The sequence below is a fragment of the Lissotriton vulgaris genome, chromosome 6, assembly GCF_964263255.1.
Source record: "Lissotriton vulgaris chromosome 6, aLisVul1.2, whole genome shotgun sequence".
In the NCBI taxonomy this organism is placed as follows: domain Eukaryota; kingdom Metazoa; phylum Chordata; class Amphibia; order Caudata; family Salamandridae; genus Lissotriton; species Lissotriton vulgaris.
In genome coordinates this window covers 910,847,730-910,867,681 of record NC_141694.1, presented here as the reverse complement: position 1 = coordinate 910,867,681, position 19,952 = coordinate 910,847,730, and the positions used below count along the sequence as shown (strand labels likewise).

Genomic DNA, 19,952 nt, shown 5'->3' with positions numbered 1-19,952 from the left:
AGCCAGGCGGCAAGAGGCTCCAAGGCCAGTGAGAAAAGGAGGGAGGACAGCGGGCAGCACTGTCGGGTGCCCCGTCCGAGCAGAAACGGTGCTGAAACCCTGTTATTTACGGTTCAGTATAAAGCAAACGTATCCAACTGATAAATTCGGGCCGAATCCGAACCTGGCCAAGACCGCCCACAAATGGGGCCATTCAGTAGTGTCAAAAGCCATGGTTGCAATGAGCGAAGCAATTACCGCTGGCTCCCGTAGAGTGTGGGCTCTGGCTATCACCCTATGCAATCTGCGCAGATTTAGATCCGTGTTTCTGTGGGGCACGAAGCTCGACTGATCTGGGTGGACCAGACCACTCACGACTTTTATCAGTCTATTCGACAGGAGCTTGGCCAAAATCTTCGGTTCAGCATTTAATAAGGAAATGTAAATGTAGAGGTACTTGTATAGCGCACGACTACCCTGAGGCATCTCGGGGCTTGTACGAATACCGCTGAGGAACCCTTCCTGGCTTTTCCCTGTGAAGTGTCCACTCCTGGGCACCACCAAGGTGAAGCCAGGCATCCTAGTTTTGTTGGGGCGTTGTGGAGATTAAGCAAGCTATTGCCCAGAGTTGCAGAGTGAGACCCATGATTAGAATAGACACCGAGGTGAGAATTATCAGGTCAGAGGAAATTGAGCCCAAGGCCCAAGATCCCCCGAGGCGGGAATTGAACCCTAGTCCCGGGCCAGACTTCTGCATCAGGGTCTGCCGCTCTAACCATTGAGCAACACTTCTCCAATAGGCCTATGTGAGGCACAGTTAGTTTTAATCTTGCCCTCCTTATGAATTACGACCACCGTAGCCACTCTCTGGTCCCTAGGCAGAGCCCCTCTGTCTCTAGACTCAACATACATATCTTTCAAGTAAGGAGCCAACTTATCAGGTTTGAGCTTATAGAGTTCAATAGGGAGCCCGTTGGGGCCTTGCGCCTTTCTCGAGTTCAAGGAACGGATGGCTAGGGCAATCTCGTCTGCTGTTAATGCACTGTCCATAAACTCCCGATCCTCGGGGGAAAGACACGGGAGCTGTATGTCTTGGAGTAGTAACTGGGAGTCGGCTTTCGACTGAGGGGAGACCGAAGTATAAACTGTCTGAAAGTGGTCCGCAACCCTATCCACTATATCTTATGGGTCTGTAAGCGATACTCCCTCCTCCATGAGGAGCTCTGGGACGAGGCGGCAAGCCCAGTCTCTTTTGTCTAGCCATGCAATAAGTTCCCTGCCTTATCCTCAGATCATAGAGCCTGCCCTGCTGTTCTCTACCAAGAGCCTTGGCCCTGTCAGTTACTAGTGGTTTGTAGTCATGTTGTTTGAGGCTCAAGAGATGAAGTTTGGCCTGTGTCACTTACAGTTCCAACTCTCCCTCTAGCACACCAATTTCAGTCTCCACGTCCACCACTTCCCTATTCTTCTCCTTTTTCGAGCCCGCTATCAATGACTGTAGTAAAATCTTTATTCGGTTTCATTTTTACAAAGAGAACCATAAAAGTATACAAACATTTTTATAAAATTTAACAATACAGATTAAAATTCAGTTTGGTAAGAGATCATCATTGACATATCAAATAATTTTAGAGGTTATTTTCAAGGTTTAGCCTATGCTTAAAAATACATTTTAAGAAGGTGCTAACAACTTTACACACGTAAGCCGAATTTAAGAATTGTAGCCATAACATAGCAGGGCGACATCTTCTAAAATGTAAAGATCGAAGCAGAGGAATTAACCAAAGTTTGCGATGAACAGAATAGAATTTACAAAACAAAACAGTGTGCATTGTTGACTGTTCTGATAGTTCGTCGCATGGGCAAAGAGTTAAACATTCGTCCCAGCTGTTTCTTTTAGGGAATGCTACCACCCTGTGGAAAATGTTCAACCTAAATCTCGTTAATAAGAAACGTTCAAACTGCGAGTTTACGTATGCTAGATAGGGTTCCATTTCCAGGGTGGACATAACTGCTATGGAATGCTGTACTGATTCTTTCCTGATCTCCACAGTGATGCGAAGCTCTTCGAAATAGCTCAGTGCTTTTACCTTTAGTTCTTTTTTTGTTATTTCGGCGATAGTTTCAGGATTGTAATAGTACTCCGGCATTCCCAGGTCTGCAAAAAGTTTCTTTACATATGTAAGCCTGGCTATTTTTTCGGCCCTGTCTAGAGTCATACAGTCCATGATTATAGCTTTGGTAAGTGTGTTTTTTGTTGAGACCCATATTCTGCGCCAAAGAAGTACTGGTTCAACTTTAGCCAGATCTTCAATGTGTGGGAGTCCCAGTTCTGCATGACAAGCATAGGTGGAGGCTCTTTTTGGGACCGCGAGCAAGAATCTCAGAAAAATGTTTTCTGCTACTTGCAGGGCGTTTATATTTTTGTGTCCCCATAGGCCCGCCCCGTATAGAGCGATGGAATGGCACTTGGCTCTATATATCTTAAGTAGTTCTACCGGAGGTTTTTTCCCCAGTTTTTGGGCAAATTTCATTAGGGCAGCGATAGAGCGCAGTAGTTGGTGTTTGCGCGCTTCTATGGCTGCTCTCCAGGTGAGCCTCTCATCTATCATAATCCCTAAATAAGGGTACTGGGAGGTGGTTTCCAGCTTTTCACTATTTAGGAAGATAGCTTTTCCCTGTTTCCTGGCTTGTCCCGCCACCATCACATACGTTTTTTTTATATTTATGTGGAGGTCTAGGTCGCTCATAAATTTAGCGTAGGTGTTCAGGGATTTTTGGAGCTCTCGTGGGGTGCGTGCTAAAAGCACCGCGTCATCCGCGTACAGGAGCGCGGGCACCAGTCTCTTGTTCACTCGGGGCAGGTCCAAACCCCCCCCTCAACATTTCCGCTTCGAGACCATTTGTGTAGAGGGAGAAGAGGAAGGGGGCGAGGACGCACCCCTGCCTGACCCCACGCTCCACAGAAAATGGTTCCGACAATTCGCCCCTTGCTCCGAAACGCACCCTGGAGGAGGCGTTCGAGTAGAGTTCCCTAAGAAAAGTCACCAAGGCCTCGTCTATTCCCATATCGGACAGCAACACCCACAGTTTTGCATGGGATACGCAGTCGAAAGCCGCGGAAAGGTCGACATAAACCATGTAGACCTTCCCGCGTTTTGCCGACACGTATTTTCCCAGCAAAAGGGCCAGGTTCAGGGCTTGTTCCGTTGTTCCAAGTCCCTCTCGGAAGCCGTACTGGACATCCGAGAGGGCCCCGGTATCTATCAATGACTGAGCCTGCCCTAATAACCGTTTTAAAGGCCTCCCTCAAGGACCGGGAAGAGGACACCGACCTGTCATTGTTAGTGAAGTATTCATCTAGCGTTTTAATGAGGTCTTTGCGAATTTTGGGATTACGTAGACGCCACAGATTGATGGGGGCCACCCTCCCCGCTGTACCCCGAGTTATGATCACGTGGACCCATAGAGGAGAGTGGTCTGAAATGCCCCTGGCCAAGTGTGTGACTTTAGTTATGTAGGACGCTTGTGCGGTGGGGACTAAACAATCTAATCGGGAGAGGATATTGTGCGCCCCTGAGTGGAATGTGTATTGCTTTTGATTAGGGTGGAGCAGTCTCCAGCCATCGACCAGGCCCATTGCATCCATAAAATCGGGTAGCCATCGCATCCCCCGCCCCGTTTCCTGCGGGGGATGCCTGGCCACCATTCCAGAGACGACTGTGTTAGTCGCCTCCCAGGATTAAAGGTCCTAAAGGAAGATTAAGTAAGAGTTTCCCCAAGTCTGCAAATGTCATGCCCTGCAGCCCCGGGGGAACATAAACTGATAGGAAGGTGATGTTGTGTCCCTCCCAAGGGCCTGTGACTCCAATATATCTACACCTTCTATCCTCCCACGTGGAAACAATTGCCAAAGGAAACGCTTTACGGATCAAAATGCCCACTCCCCTGGAGCCCGACATGAAACCGGAGTGTTCAACCAGCTTGTACCCCATTCTGTGCAGAGCTTTGCATGAGTTCCCGACAAGATGTGTCTCCTGAAGCAAGGCCACGTCTGGCGCTTGCCTTTTGAGATACTGAAGGACCACACTTCGTTTGATTTTGTCCCCCAAGCCATTAACGTTCCAACTCAAAATCTTCACTTCCCTACCCCCCCATCCTCTACATAGTAAAGTTGACAAACCTCCGTATTTTGTATACCGATCAAATGTATTGTGCAATCAACAAACCACCTAACAGGTAAAAACAAGCTGCCCTGCCCACTGGTCTTCCAACTGCCCACTGAAAAACGCCTGTCGCCCTGAGAATTCAAAATAAAGAAAAAAAACACTCGGGGTAACAGTCTATGAGCCCCGGTCTGTGTCCCATCTTATGTAACAATTGGTTCTGAGGAATGTCAATTTTGCAAAGTATCAAACCCCTTGCACCCTTATAGTCCTAGCAGAGATGTCCCATTCCCCCCCAACCACCACCGCCCCCCCTTTAAACAGGTCAAGCGTTCAACTGGCCTCAGTGTCCGGTTTGCTGTCGTCTCCTCTGTCCGCAGGGACCCGAGATCCCCGGTATTCGAGCCACTCCATTACCGCCTCTGGCTGATCAAAAACCCATGCTCGGCCCTCCGCCTCGACTCCGAGACAGGCAGGGAACAACATTGAGTATTTCATGCCTCTTTCCCTTAGATCTCGCTTCACCGACAGAAAGGATCTCCTTTGCTTTTGCACTCTTTGCGTGAAATCTGGGAAAAGGGAGATGGTAGCATTTTCATACTTGAGTGGGGCATTGGCCCTCGAGCTCTGGAGGATAGCGTCTCCGTCTTGGTGGTTAAGGACTCGGGCCAAAATAGGCCACGGGGGAGCGCCCGGTCTGGGACGGCGGCCCGGGACCCTTTGCGCCCCCTCTATGACAAAAAACGTACTGAGGCCCTTCGGTTTCAGGTGCTTGAGGATGAGATCTTCCACGAATAGGTCGGGACTTGTCCCTCTGATTTTTCTGGCACACCCAAGATGCGTAGATTGTTGCGGCAGAGGCGGCCCTCATAATCATCCAGCTTGACGTTGACGGAATTGCGGGAGTCCCGCAACTCCCGGACCTCCTTTTGTAGTTGTGAGACTTCCTCCACCAGGCTGGAAGCTGTGAGCTCAACTTGCTTCACCTTCCCATTAAGTTTTCCCATATCTGCCCTGACCAAATTAATATCAATGGCCATTGAGTCCATTTTGTGTTCCAGTGAGGTTTTAACCCCTGTAATAGCATCCATGACGTCTTTCAGGGAGAGCTCAGGTTCCTCCCCAGTCGTGATCCCTTTCAGCGTCTCTTCAGAGAGCCTTCCCCGTTGCGTGTACTTAGTGATCGTGTAATGATCCAGTTTATTGGCCTGGACCGTTTTCGAGCCTTTGGCCCCAGGGCCTTTCACTCGTTCCATCTCACAAGCAGCAGTATTCAGTTGAGGGCCAGGTTCCAACAGTTGATACGCATTGCGCAGCACGCCTAGTCCTAGGCCAGCAGTACGGCCCTGCACCCCACATGGTCACTGAGGTCTAATGGCAACAAGTTTGCCCTCAATGTGCTGCCAAGGAGCGAGCTATCGCGGTCTCATCCTTTCACAATGTACCGCTATGCTGGGAGGGCCAACACAGGTGCCGCGTCAGTGGACTCGGACTGTCTTGCTACTAAACTGGTAGTGTCAGGGACTGCCGCCAACTCACCACCCCTACACCTCAGCACACCGCAACTCCCAACCGGGCAATCGTTGGCGCACTGAAAGTACCAGTCTCAACCACCGGCTGCGCCGACAGTCAGGACCAGGAGCAAAGAAAGTGGGAGGACATAAGAGCTCTACGCACCTCAATCGTCCAGGCCGACCACAAAGTTATGCCCCACCTGGGTCCAACGCCGTGTTGTCCTACAGGCGCGCTACACTACTACACCGCAGGAGGGCCAATCTCTCCCTCACCCTGCCTAGTCTCGTGCTCCACTCCATATGCCGCCTGCACTGATGTAAATCGCTTCTCAGCATTACACAAATTAGCGGGTCTCCCCTGGGGTCAAAGAGGGGGGGGGGGGATTGATAGTTTCAAAGGGGGCACCTGACCCCCCCCGCAACTCCACTGCCGTCGTTTTAAAAAGAACTGCTGTAACGACAGCCGCCGCGGCAACACCGCCGCCGCCTCCTCCGTTCCTTATCGCCGTTTGTTGGTTGAGCGTTGAGGTGTACAGCCCCGATTCAGGCTTTTCAGGCAGCAGCGGATGGGCATCAGCAGCGGCCGCGGCCTCACCGTCGGGGCAGGCCAGAAGTTGTTGTCCCCGGGCCGGAGCCAACACTGTGGGCCCCGGCTTCAAGACCTAGGCAGGGTCCGCCCGCAGAGGGTGGCCGCAGCTCCGCAATCCAAGCCGACACAGACACCGGGGCGGGCGGCCCAGGCCCGGCTACCTTTCCGGCACAAGGGCTTGTGTGCAGGACTGCAGGATAGTCCTTCAGGATAGATGTTAGGGCTCACCGACAACGGAGCTCACACTCTACGCAGCCATTTCGTATCGCGCTTGGCCACGCACCCGGCTTAATTCATTCCTAATGCTTAAAGTATTCCCTTCAGTCAGAATGTCTATATCACCTTGTAAACTCATTATAATCCTTTCGATGCATATGCATCCGGAACTGAGCCAACACATAGCACATCTCTATAATCCCTTTCTTTAAAGGCTAGGTTCGTAGTTGCTATCACTTTGACTCAGTGTTAGCATAAATTAGGCCTTGCTCTCAAAAAACACATACACTAAATGCAGCCTCTGTTTTCCATATGAAATTATTTCGGCACCATTTCTTTCTGGTTCATCATATGTATCAAGATCTGCTCTACTTTAGCTCAAATATATACTTCGGAGTTCATGTCTGTTCCACAGGGACTATGGCTACTTCTGCGGTCATTATCAAAGGAGATCCAGGGCCTGACAACTGCTGGTTGGCCATGGGGTGACCTCTACATGTGTTTGCTAAACACTATTGTCTCCGAGATGAAAAACACAGTGACAATGCTTTGCCGCGGCTGTGCTGCATTTCTTCATTAAATTCGATTTCCAACTTAGTGCAGGGTATTGAGATACTTTCCTAAGGTAGGAATCCTCAGGAAGACAAATCCATTGAAATACGTTTTTTTTCTCCAGTAACGATATTTTAGGCAGATACATAATCTTCTTGCATATTCCTGATCACCTCCCTCCTCCCTTTATAAATGAGGGCTGTGTATAATGAGATCCCAGTGTTCGAACACATGTTTGCGCTGACACCACACAAGTGTGCTGACATTAGTTCCTTTCTTTCTACCCTTTCATGTGCAGATCCAGAGCTTACTCCTCTTCTTCTGATAAGTATTTTTCTCCAAAATGTTCTTTCCAATTGGCAAGGCGCAATATGTTGCCTCCCAAAATGACAGGGTTTAAACCTTGCTGGAATTGTCTCAAACAGATGTCTGTGACTGATTCCCACAAGGTAAGTCTGTGGTGCCTGGTGTCGGATCATAACTCCAAGGGTCTGCAACAGCTGGTCCTAGTTGAACCTGAAGTTCATCCTGGACTAAACTCTATGCCGCCAACCATTGGAAGACTCCACGCCATGATAGTTGAAAAGAAGGTCCCCTTCCTGTGTCAGGTACTCGTTGTGGTAGAAAAGTCTAAAAAGAAGTGGCAGAAATCAAAACTGGAATTTGCCTGTTCCTTCCACTGTTAAGTTCCAGAGAGGGCGCTAGGGTGTCAGCGTAGCTCCTGGCTCGCTCCTGAACTCCCTAGGAGCAGATTTGAAGTTTGGTCCCTATGCCACCCTAATTGCCAGGCCAGTCTGCGATGTTGCAGCAAATACAAACCTTTAGTGAGGCCATGCTGCATGTTTTTGACATCCTTCCTGCTCCCTCTAGTGTAACTTTGGGCCCTAAGAACCAATAGAGGCTTCCAGTTGGGATTCTGCTAGCAGTTTCTCTCTCAGTCCATCTGTGCCTCTTGAACCCACACCTGGTTCTGCAATAGCTTTGGTACCAAATTCGGTTCTGGAGCCACCCACTGCTGGTTCCTTTCTTATCCATGCTGTGAGAACCAGAAGAGGACCAAATACCCACTGGGGCCTCTTTCTCTGATCCAGCTTAAACTCGACCCCGGGTGCTCCTATCCTGTGGTGGGAGGGTGTGCATTGGGGAGATGCCTTTAACCAACCAGACCCTGATATCCTGCCCATACCATATGGTACAGCTCATAACTTAAATCAGTTGTTTGCATCAGATTATGATACTACTGAATTCACCCTTCACTATGCAAAGAATAATTGGTATGCTGAACTACAGAATACTAGAGATGTGGACACTTCCCCAGACACTGGGGTTGTTTCTCCCACCAAGGAGAGTGCCTCTTTTGTGATGTTCACGAGGATTGCTGCAGAGGTCTTTGGCCTGCAGCTTTCTACAATGGAGGTCAAAACTAATGTCTTAATTGAGGTTCTTCAGCCTGGACAGGTTCCTACTGAACCTCGGTTAACATTTAATGAGGCCTTAACGGATACCCGCTTGGGTGCTTGGGCTAAGCTATGTTCTGGCCCTCCAGTTAAAAGATAGTTAGCTTGTATCCGCACACCGGCAGCGGATGACCCTGACTTTTTGACACAACACCCTATGCCGCAGAGCCTGGTGGTTCACATGTCCACCAGGAGAGTGAACCCGAACGTCTTTCCCACACTGACCCCTGACCGTGAGTCTAAGTGCATGGAAATGTTTGGCAAGTGCATATTTTTGTCAGCTAGTCTTGCTTTGAGCTCAGTCAATGCAAGCTGCATTCTAGCCCGCTACAGTTATGTTTTATGGGATGCAGTTTATCAAATTTTGTCTGCAGTTCCATACAACTTATGAACTTAAGCCTAATTTATACTGGGTGACCGGGATCCAACCAAATTTGTTAAAAGGTCTGGCAGCAACTCAGCTGCTGGCTTCGGTCACTCAATGTACACAAATGTGGTGCTTCAACGCCATGCCTGGATGAGGTTTATTGTCTTTTCTTGGGATGTCAAGGCATCTTTGATGGAAATGCTGTTTGATGACTCAGGCTATATTGGTGAAAAATTGCACTTTAAGGAGAGCCTTACCACAACGCGTTCTCTGGGTCTGTCTGCCCCCTAGATAATTTCCTCAGCAATGTTGTCCCTTTTGTGGGTATGCTAGAGGTTTTTCGTACAGATAGTGCCAGGCTTTGCTGACACAACTCTACTCAACCACTTTGTGGCCAAGACTGGGCACTCGTAGAACATTCATGGCATCGGGGATAACATGCAGCTCAGACCCCCACCTCTCTGGCAACCACAAAACCGATTAGGTGTTTCCATTTTGACACTCGCCGACTGAAGAAGATTGGATCAAACATTTCCTACAAGGGTGGCACGATATACCTTTAGATACATGGGCCCTCCAGTTTGTCGAGTTGGGCCTTCCTATTTTTTTTTCAAATCCACCACACTTGCCACCTCCATCAACAAGGTTGACCAATTTTGTAGGAGGAAGTGCAGTCTTTTTTGCCCTCAGGAGACATAAAGAGAGTACTTGCTTCGATAGTAGAAACTGGGTGCTAGGTGTTATTCACCCTACTTCCTGATGCTGAAGAAGGACGGAGGCTTTCTTCCTAGTTTATATCTCTGCCCTCTTATTGTCTTCCTGAGGAAGGACAAATTCAAGATGCTTATGCTGCCCAGGCCTTGTTGGCCCTGGATCCCCGAGTCTAGATGATAGCTTTGGACCTGCCGGATTCCGATTTCCATATTCCTGTCCTGAAGGCCCTCAGTCGATGTGTGTGGACATAGTGGGCCAAGAGCATTTCCAGTTTACTGTATTCCCTTTTGGCGTTACCTGTGCCCTTGGGTGCTTACAGCTCACCTTCAGAGGTCCAGTGTACCAGTTTTGTGTACCTCTATGATTGGCTGTTGAAGCCGACCTCGTCTCAGGCAGTCGCAGATCATCTCCAGACGACGGCGGGGTGCCTAATATCGTTTGGGTACACTATCAGTGTGCCAAAAAAATTACGGAGCTGTGTCCGCGCCTCCCCATCCCAAACGGAATGTTAAGGACAGTCAGGATATGCTCTCTATATTTCAGCCTCTGTCCTGGATCTCCGTGACGATGACATTGACGCTGCTTTGACTCTTGGGCTCCTGCATCCTGCATATCCAGTATGCACAATGGCGCATGTGGTCTCTGCAGTGGGATCTGATGTTCCAGCGTGCATAGCACCAAATAAATCTATTAGTTTCCATCCAGGTTTTGGAGGAGACTGCGAAAGACCTGCAGTAGTGACTCCTCGATCGCAATTAGGCTAGTGGCAGACTCCTTTCCTTACTCCACCAATAAGTGACTGTGGTCACAGATGCATCACTGGGCAGGGGACACCATCTAGGAGAGATGTAGATCAGCGGGCCCCCTGCTTGGCATTGTAATCCTTCCTGTCATCCATCAAGGGGAGACTAGTACAGGTACTCGCTAAGAACACCACTACCATGTGGTACTGCAAGAAGCAGGGCGGAGTGGTGCCGTAGACCCAGTGCCGGGAGGCTCTATTTTCCTTTGAAGTGGCTGTCTCCTTACTGTGTTCAGGAACTACTGCGAGGGCTCTAAGTGCCAGGGCGTACAAACTCAGTCACCGATGTCTAGTAGATTGCGAATGGTGGTTACATGCAGAGGTGGCGCAGGGGGTTTTTCAGCAATGGGGAGAACTTGGTACAATCTTTTCGTCACCTCTGAGAATGTGCAGTGTCAGCATTTTTGCTTGCTAAAGTTCCTAAGAAGGCTGTCTGTCAGAGATGTATTCCACTTAGAGTGGAGCTCAGGACTCCTTCATGCCTTTTCGGCTCTACCCCTCTTGGCTCAAGTCTTGAAAAATAACAAGACTGACCGGACCCACATCATTCTGGTGGCTCCGAATTGGGGCAAGAAGGTGTGGTATCCAGAACTCCTGGGCCATGAGCATTTGTCCTCCGATGAAGCTGGTTCTTCATGAGTGTCAACTGTTGAACCAGCAGGGCAGGATCCTCACTCTCTGCACCTCCATGCTTGGAGATCGAACAGCAACAGCTAGGTTCCTTTGTGCTTCCTCCTGAAGTTGGTTGTTGTGATATTGGCAGCCAGGTGTCTATCTACAAAATGTATGTACGCTGCAGACTGGGACAGGTTTGTGGTTTGGTGCAGATCCTTTGGATTGACCCGCTACAATCAAAGCTGGCAAAGTGTTGTTTCTTTTGTTCTTGGCCCAGCAAGGAAATGCACTCGAGACTGTTAAAGGCTATGTTTCAGCTCTTTGGGCTTTTTTGAGATTACTGGTTTAACCTTAATATTTTAAATCCTCGAAAGTGATATTTTTCTAAAGTTAACACATTTTTCCACCAAATCCATTTGTGATGCCACAGTGAGACTGGAATTTGATATGTACCCCATTTTAGCCAATGAACAGCTGTCCCCTACGTCTCATGACTCAAACTGTTTTTCTGGTTGTAATTATGTCAGTTTGTCTCATGAGTGAGCTGCATGCTCACTTGGCCCAGCTTCCTTACATTACATTCTTCCCAGACAGGCTGGTGTTGAGAATGCGAGCTGCATTTCTGCCGAAGGTAGTAACCGCTTTCCACGTCATGTTATTTGCCCTGCCTCACCCCTCGAAAAAGGAGGAGAGACTCCATCATTTGAACCCTCTAAGGGCCATCAATTTCTACATTGATCGTACCGTGGAACATCTGGTGGATGATCAACTATTTGTGGGCTTTTTGAGAGCAAGCAAAGGATTGCAGTGTGTAAAACAACTGTCTCTGCGTGGATAATCCTCCACGTACAAATGTGGTATGTTTTAGCTAAGAAGCAGCTGCCTGAAGGATTGAGGGTTTTTTTCCACTCAAAGTGTTACTACTGCACTAGCATGTGGAATACTTGCCCTGGATAGCTGTCAGGCTGCTACGTGGCATCAGTGGACATGCTCACCAAACACTATGTCCTTGACAGGCCTGTTGGGATAGATATGTTGACTGTTCAATCTTGCAGTACGATTTGGTTTGAGCAATTGCATAGACCCTTCTCTGGGGAAGGTGCTGCTTTGGTATCAGTTCACAAGGTGAGGAGTCTGCAGTTAGAACAATCCATCATAAGAACAAGTTATTTAGCTTCAATTAACGCTTTTTCTAGTGGATACTCTAATCACAGGTTCCTTACAAATTCTCCCAACTCCCTGTGCTGTGGAATGGACTCTTTTTTTTCCTATCTAAAAAGTTCTCAATCTAAAGACTAGCTCACTGGTCATTCAAGTTTATTGATTGGCTCTGTGTCTGATGGTGCAGACAAGCCTTAGAAATCAACTGACATCAGATCTTGGATGGTGCTCATATACAGCCCTGATTGTCACTTCTGGAGCGAAACTATAATGGTGTGGCACCGCACAATTCCACCAGCCGGTGCACAGGGTACTGCTTTTGATTTTCCATATCCTTTCTGAAGCCTGGGGGAATATCTATAACATGACGAATCTGATGTTAGCTAGAGTATCCACCAGAAAGAGCATTATCGAAGCTAAGTCACTTACTACTTGTTGGGGACATCAGGACCAGCACGTAGATTTGCTTTTGTCAGCCCTGAAGAATGGAAGATATATAGTCCCAGTTGGCTTGTGCAATACATTAAAGCTTGTGTGTATGCATGTAACTTTAGCATCTTTTGATAAATCTTCACTAAACTGTTAAAAAAAAAAGGTCATCCCCTTCAGCTCCTTCCCAGAAAGTTTTGAGAGGTTCGGTTTCAAAAAGCTTTTTCTCCATACAATTTCCATAGGGAATATAATGCAGCGGTACGGAAAATATGGCTGGACAGAATTGTACCACATTTTGCAGAAAGCTAGATCTTTACTCCGAAAGCTATTCAACTGTTTTTGAGAAATTAGATAAAAAAATTAGCTAAACCTAATGCAGCGGGCCCAATTTTTTTTTATAGAAAGGCAGGGGTTAGGTTTTGGGCGCACGCCATGTGTAGCAGGGGATTGGCTGCCTGTGGGCTGTTGGGCAAAGGGCCTGGCTGCAGGGATGTAGCTGTCCGTGGAGGTCTGGTTTGGTAAGAAGATCTTACTTTATGTAAAGAACAAAAAACAAAAGTCAGCTGAAAAAACCGAAGGCTAATGTAATGTTCTAGTTGGGTATGGAAATAAGATATTACTCAATGTTACAAATATCCCAGATATTCACTGGAAAATTCAAAGGTTAAAGTGAAGTTATAGTTTGGCGAAAATGTCAGGTATAATGTCATGTTTTAAAGTCCCCAGTTAGTTTTCTGAGCTAACTTTTATTTTCACCCCGACCATGCTCTGCGTATAAACCGAACATATCACATCACTTGCTGTCAAATAACATCCTTGATGACCTAATTGAAGTTACTGCTTTTGAAATTATTCTATAAATCACTAAAGAATATGCGACATGAAATGAATTACTAAATGGCACAGATTCATGTAAATCGTAAATTATCATTCTTACATAGTGCCTTAAATGAACGAAGATCCTCCTAGTCACAGCCTTGGTCCTCTAACAACATTTTGTGAATAGCCCAACTCATGGGGGCAGTCAACTAGACACGAGTGGGTAAGCCTGTGCTGCAGACTCTTTGCGCTGTGAACAACTTTACCTGGAGAACCCACTCCACTCACAAGCTGCTGTACTTTGTCAAGCCCCTTGTATGCACAGCATTTGTCTTGAATCCTTTGCGGAAAGCAATTTGAATGTGGGCAATCGACCACACATGGTTAGGAAAGTACTTATTGTGAACGGTTTTTGCCCTGAGAAGAACCACTTTACAGAGAGCCTACTACCCTTACACATCCGATGCCTCTTAGGTGGTGAAGGCCCTACTGCTCATAGCTTTCATCCTGTACTGAGCACTTAGCAGATAGTTGAACTCTTGTGGGCAGTAGGGCACACATGGGTGAGCAGCTACCTGGTGCGTAAAGTCTTCACTCTTATGCACAACTGTTCATGCAGAGACCACTTTTTCCATACGCTCAAGGCCCCTTAGAGCAACCACCTACTACATAAACTTTTGCCATGTAGCCAAGCTTCTACAGATAGATGACCTGTTGTAGGCAATCAGAAGATTGAGTCAACAAGTTGGTATGTTATCAGTGATTTCTACAATTTTGCCCTTGATCATTTCATGAGAGATGTGATATGGGGAAGGTCATAAGTTGGGAATAGCGATGGCACAAGTTGCAGTTAGCTCCGTAAAGTCCAACTGTTGAATTTCTGTGTTTTTTTTTTTTTTTAGTTTAAAACGTGACATTGACTAACATTTTCACCAAACTATACTGTTGCTTTCGCTTTTTTCACATTTAATTTGTAGGCGTATTTGGGGGGAGTATTACGTTATTATATATATATATATATAAATGAATTTTGTTTTTGTTCATATTAACACATTTCCCTTTTATTAGGTATCTGTCTCTGACAACAGGGGAGGTGATAAAATTACAATAGATTGTGACATTTGTATTATTTTGTTTGAGCGCAGCACAGTGATGTTCTGCAGCTCCCCTCCTTCTCAATTGACTGTGTATATCTTTACTGTACTTCTTTTGGTTTCTGATTTGTCAGCAAGGTGGGGATTGCCATCTTGGATCCTATGCTATTCCAGGGAGGTTTTTGACCACCGATGACTCTGGCTTGTGGGCAATAACACTCTTTGACCAGTGGTCCAAACAGATTGCAGTTGCCTCTTCTTCCTTATCTCATGCTTGGCATGTTTGCTGAAGGGTATCTGCTAAGCTGAATTACTCAGAAAGAAGAACCTCCTTGCTTGTGTGACATTTGTTGTGCTGCAACAGCTACACCCGCCTAAAGCAAGATACATTTATAAATATTTCAAGCATTCCGGGTACCTCCTGGACCTGTCGTATTATGTTGTACGTACACTACCCAAGATGGAGAAACACAATTACACGGTCGAAATCATACCTTCCAGATGAGGAACAGTTTCCTACAGAGTATGCCAGTTAACTTGGTCTAGGAAATTCTCAATCCTGGTTGGCCATGGTTACATTTGTGTGGTAAATTAGGACCTGCAAAATATCTTTTATTGTGTGTGAATCAACTAAGCAGTACATTAATATGTTGTTGTCTGACAGTTACACTCTCGCTGAGTTCCAATGGCCTTTAGAGTGGATTTCTGATTTCTCTGCACAATTTGGTGGACATTACAGCACAATTTACAAACCTAATATTTGTGGGAAGCCTCGCCGTCTCTGTGTTTTGTCTTAGGAGTACTATCAAACTTTTTCTTTTGTGTACTTTGCACAGCTGATGCTTGATTATTTTTAATCATTTTATGTAGTGGGCCACAGTCACATTGCATCTTCCTCATCACATATTGAAGTCTGTCGCCGGTGCCATTGTAAATGAACTCAAGAAGATCAATCAGAATGTTGCTGCCTTACCTGTTGCATCCTCTGTGATGGACCGGTTATCTTACCTCCTACCTAGTGCAAGACAGGAACTTGGCGTTGGACCTGGCAGATCTGTCGACAGGTAAGGGTTTGAAGTGTACTTTTACAGTCCATATTTCTTAACCTTTCTGCTTTTTCTTAAATATACACTAATAAAAAATATATTTATGAACTCAAATGGCTAGATGTGGTTAACTTTGTGTAAAGTTAGATTAACTGGGTAAGTATTACTGTTCTTAGGATTTATTTGTATTACTAGTAGCACTCTTCATCCCAGACAGTAATGTCTAACATCTATAATATTCATCTGCTTGAAATTCTCTCATTTGCTGAACAAAACAGGTCTCTTCAATTCCAGCTCAACTAAAACATCTCCAGTTGGGCAATAGAGTCAGCAGAATGCCCATGTTCTCAAATAACACCAGTCTTCCACACTATTTGCAGTATTTTCTTCTTCTTTTACAAAGAACACAATAGTTTACAATTTCAGTTTGTTGTCATTCACTTCAACCCTTTGTTGAGTATGAACTGGAGAGTCTTGTTCCATGGGAATTCATTATTGCAGTTAGTAGCCTCTCTAGGGGGAGTTGTATAATACCCCAATAGGGTGAAAATATGTATCCTCCAGTTGCAGAGTTGATCATCTTGTTACTTACTACCGTATTAATCCGACAGCCAGGGTCATCTTTGTAAAATTAGTCTCCACGCTTCAGTCCCCAGAGAATGTCATTCTAAATATCTATTGGCTGAACTCCCAAGAGATTTGCAATCTGTGCCTGTAAGCCCCCCTCCCCTCCTCCATACAAGTTGTCATGCCTCACCTTCTGATCTAAGAGGACAGTAAAATGTAGCAACAGAGCACCTTGGCATCCTGGAAATCCTTGATGAGGATAATGCCCTCATTGCCGAAGAGCAAGAGGGCTGACACCCATTCCAAAGACCTTGTTGTACAGAGAGTCTGACTACCAGGAGATGTAAGATGTCAAACCAGTGCCGAAGACCAGCTCATGCACACAGAGCATGCTCAGGTCTATGAGTATACCTATGGCCCCCGAGTCCCACCACACCAAGTGATGGTCCCAAAAGAAGTCCCACTCCAAGGTAGAACACTGCTCCTGATGGAGTTAGACATTGGGCTCTGAGAATGTACTTCGAGAAAATCCAAGGCAAGCTGTGCCGCTGCCTGCCGGTTCTGATTTGCACTAGCAGAAGGTTCTGAAGCGGAGCAAGCCTTCTCTCAAGGGTGTTGACCCCCACGAGCTGCTTAAGGGCGCTGACCACCATATGTCCTATTCAAAGCCAATTCCAAAGACCCCATTGACGCTGAAACCTCAAGGCCTCCATCGAAGCCAGGAGACTAGGCCATCAGGCCCTGAGCCTAGAGCGTCTCCAACAGGAACTGGATGCTAGAAAAACTACTGTTCATCCACCAAGTCACAGGCAAAATCCTAATCAAACTGCCTCTACTGCTATCTCCAGAACTTCTTCCTTGAAAGAGGAGACCGGTCTTTGAGGGAAGACCTCCTTCTAGACCTACTTTACCCGAGCCGGTACCGAAGCAGTGAAGGGACATAGCCACCAGTCCCCCTCCCCTTTCACACAGCCCACCCCACCAACGTTTCCCCATGTTCTCCCACCATGCGTATGCACACCACCCCGTCTGCCTCCACCAGAGTTGCCATAGATTCAACTCTTTTGTTCTCGGAGCAAGGTAGCCCCTGTGGGCCGTTCGACTTCTATAATTAGCCTGAGCAGCGATTCCTTCCAGATGATCCCTAGGATTACTAAAATGTAGACACCATCCCCGCTACTCCCCCTAGATAGGGATTCGGATCAACATCAAAGTCCAGTTAGGGACTACACCAAGGCATACCACAAAGTGGGCATGCATATTACTCGGGAGAAGGACAACTTTTTTGTTGAGGAGCTCTCAAAATCTGAGCGAACCATCCGGTTCCTGCCCATGCTCAAGACCGTACTAAAACCAGCCCCAGAGACCTTTAAATAGGCCTTCAAGGCTATGTTTGCCACACCAAGAGTAGAGGAAAAAGTGTAAATCCTCTACTAGCAACCCAACATACATTAAGAGGCTGGTTCCACCAAATCTACACTGGCCCACACTGCCTGCAAACATCCCTCTGCCCAGCTCACCAGTGACACACCTCCTCCAGACAAAGAGTAAAATATGGACAAAATGGCAAATAGAGTGGCAGTTGAAGCAGCAACCCATTGGTGGATAGCCATTTTGTTTCTTTCTCTCACTTTGACAGGGCACAGTGGGCAGGAAATGCAAGAGCTCTTTAAACATCTCCCCGAGAAGTACAAGTAACTGGGTGAGGAGATAGTCTGAGGGCAAGTTGATCTCCAACACCAGCATTCACTTCACCTTAGATGCCGCTGACACATCCTCTAGAGCAGTGGTTCTTAACCTTTTGGACTCTACTTCATTGCGGAACTTAGGGAGCCCCCACTGAATCATTATTGGAATCTGGGGCCCCCAATAAGCTGCTATTGGAAACCGAGAATCCCAGCCTAAGCTTTTTTTATAATGAGAATCCAAACAATACACTAAAAGTACAGAAATCAGCATTCACCAAACACATACACAACTGATGAAATATTCACAAACAAATATAAAAAAAATTATTAATTTTAGTAGCAAGGTAGGAACGTTTATAAATTCAATTGAGCCCACCCATTATCCATGCTATTTTCTGTTTGATGCACTTGCACTGCTCCCACAAATCAATCTCAGGATACTAACTTAATGTTTAGCCTCCAATTTCAAATTCCTTCACATCTACAGAAAGTAAAAAAATTGTTTTTACATATTGCTTTTTTATTTATTTACACTTTATTGATCTGTTAATTATATGTATTTTCTATGCAATTGGGGAACCCCTAGGTATGCTTCTTGGAACCCCAGGGGTCCCTGAGCCCCAGTTTAAAAAACATTGCTCTAGAGTCATTCTGAGGTGCCATGCCTGGCTCTGTATCTCGAAGGTCAAGCTCAAGGTACAGCATCATCTCATCAACCTCCCGTTCAATGGGGAGCACTTTTTTGGGTCCCAGTTTGATTAGGGGCTAGAGAAAATCAAGAAAAATACAGAGACCGTCCCGTCTATGGGTCACTCCAGACCACCACGTAATGGAGCTTCTTTGAGTACAGCAGCCCTGGAGAACACTATTTCCTCCTTCTTTGGTTACAAATTGTGTCTGACAAGTGGTTCTTAGCTGTGGTCCAACAAGACTATTGCTTTATACTCCACACAAGCGCATCCAACATCCCACCTTGTACTCAAGCCTTCATCTAGGAATGCCATATCCTCCTTCAGGAAGAGGTGCATGCCCTCCTACAGAATGGTACCATAGAAAGGGTGCCTCTGCAACACCAGGGGGGCAGCATCTACTCGCTCTACTTTCTTAAACCCAACAAGGATTGCTTGCTCAGGCCCATCCTTGACCTGAGTGCCCTCATTCAGTACATCCTTTGAGAACATTTTCACATGACGAATCTGCAGGATCCCATTCCTCTCCTCAGTCAGGATGACTATATTATGGCACTTGTCCTCAAGGACCCCTACTTCCACATTCCCATCCACCCTGCTCATCAACATTACCTTTTCTAGGTCGCAAGTGGACGACTCTGACATCTTAAAGAACTTCTTTCGGAGTCACCAAGGCTCCTATGGTGTTTAAGAAGTCCCTAGAAGTGGTGGCAGATGTGTATTTGCAATGGGTGGGTTTTCACACTGCTCTACAGCTTATGGTTCACCATACATGCTGCTAAGGCACATCTACAAATTCAACCCTTCACTGATCTTTCTTAGACACAGTCAAGGGCAGAGCCTAAATTCAATCAGCAAAGAGTCACAGCTTTGCAGCAGCTGCTACCTCTTTTTCAGCCCATTTGTCAGCTCCATGTGCACTGTTCTGTATCTTATAGGGATGACGGTGGCCTTCATCACCATTGTTCCCCTGCATGGCTTCACATACACACCCTTCAACAGCACCTCATGGTTCAATAGTCACAAGTAAAGGGTTACTGGCAAAGTCTAGTGTTGATACAGGCCAATGCGCACTGCTCTCTTCAATTGTGGTACAGCAACAACCTTTTGCAAGGAAGGCTTTTCAAGAAACCAGTACCACTAGTGACCACAGATGCCTCTCACAGTGTGGGGTGTGCATTTTAATAACCTACAGATCCAAGGTATGTGGACCTCTACACGACCAGTTCGCCACATAACTACCTAGACGTGGCAGACTTTTATTTTAGCTCAAAAAGCCGCCTTCCTATTCATTTTGTACAAAGTAGTCCTCATCAAGATAGACTGCATGACCACCATTAGAAGCAGAGCAGCTTACACTCCCCTCAGCTGTCTGTTGGCCTAGGGTACTCAGAAAATGCCCACATTCTGTCTGCAGGTAGTCCAACCCAAAGTCTGTCATTGCACTATAGATGTATTGGCCTGGAATATTTGTCCATACCTTTC

At 46.6% G+C, this 19,952-nt stretch overlaps 1 protein-coding gene across 6 annotated transcripts in view; it reads left to right on the top strand.

Moving 5' to 3' along the window:
* Positions 1 to 19,952, top strand: part of BIRC6 (baculoviral IAP repeat containing 6) — a 2,386,688-nt gene that overhangs the window by 67,302 nt on the left and 2,299,434 nt on the right. For all 6 annotated transcript variants that reach the window (XM_086926902.1, XM_086926900.1, XM_086926901.1 and 3 more), the window contains exon 4: positions 15,348 to 15,541. In XM_086926902.1, the coding sequence (XP_086783028.1) occupies positions 15,348 to 15,541 (194 nt within the window). The remainder of the gene's footprint in view (positions 1 to 15,347; positions 15,542 to 19,952) is intronic.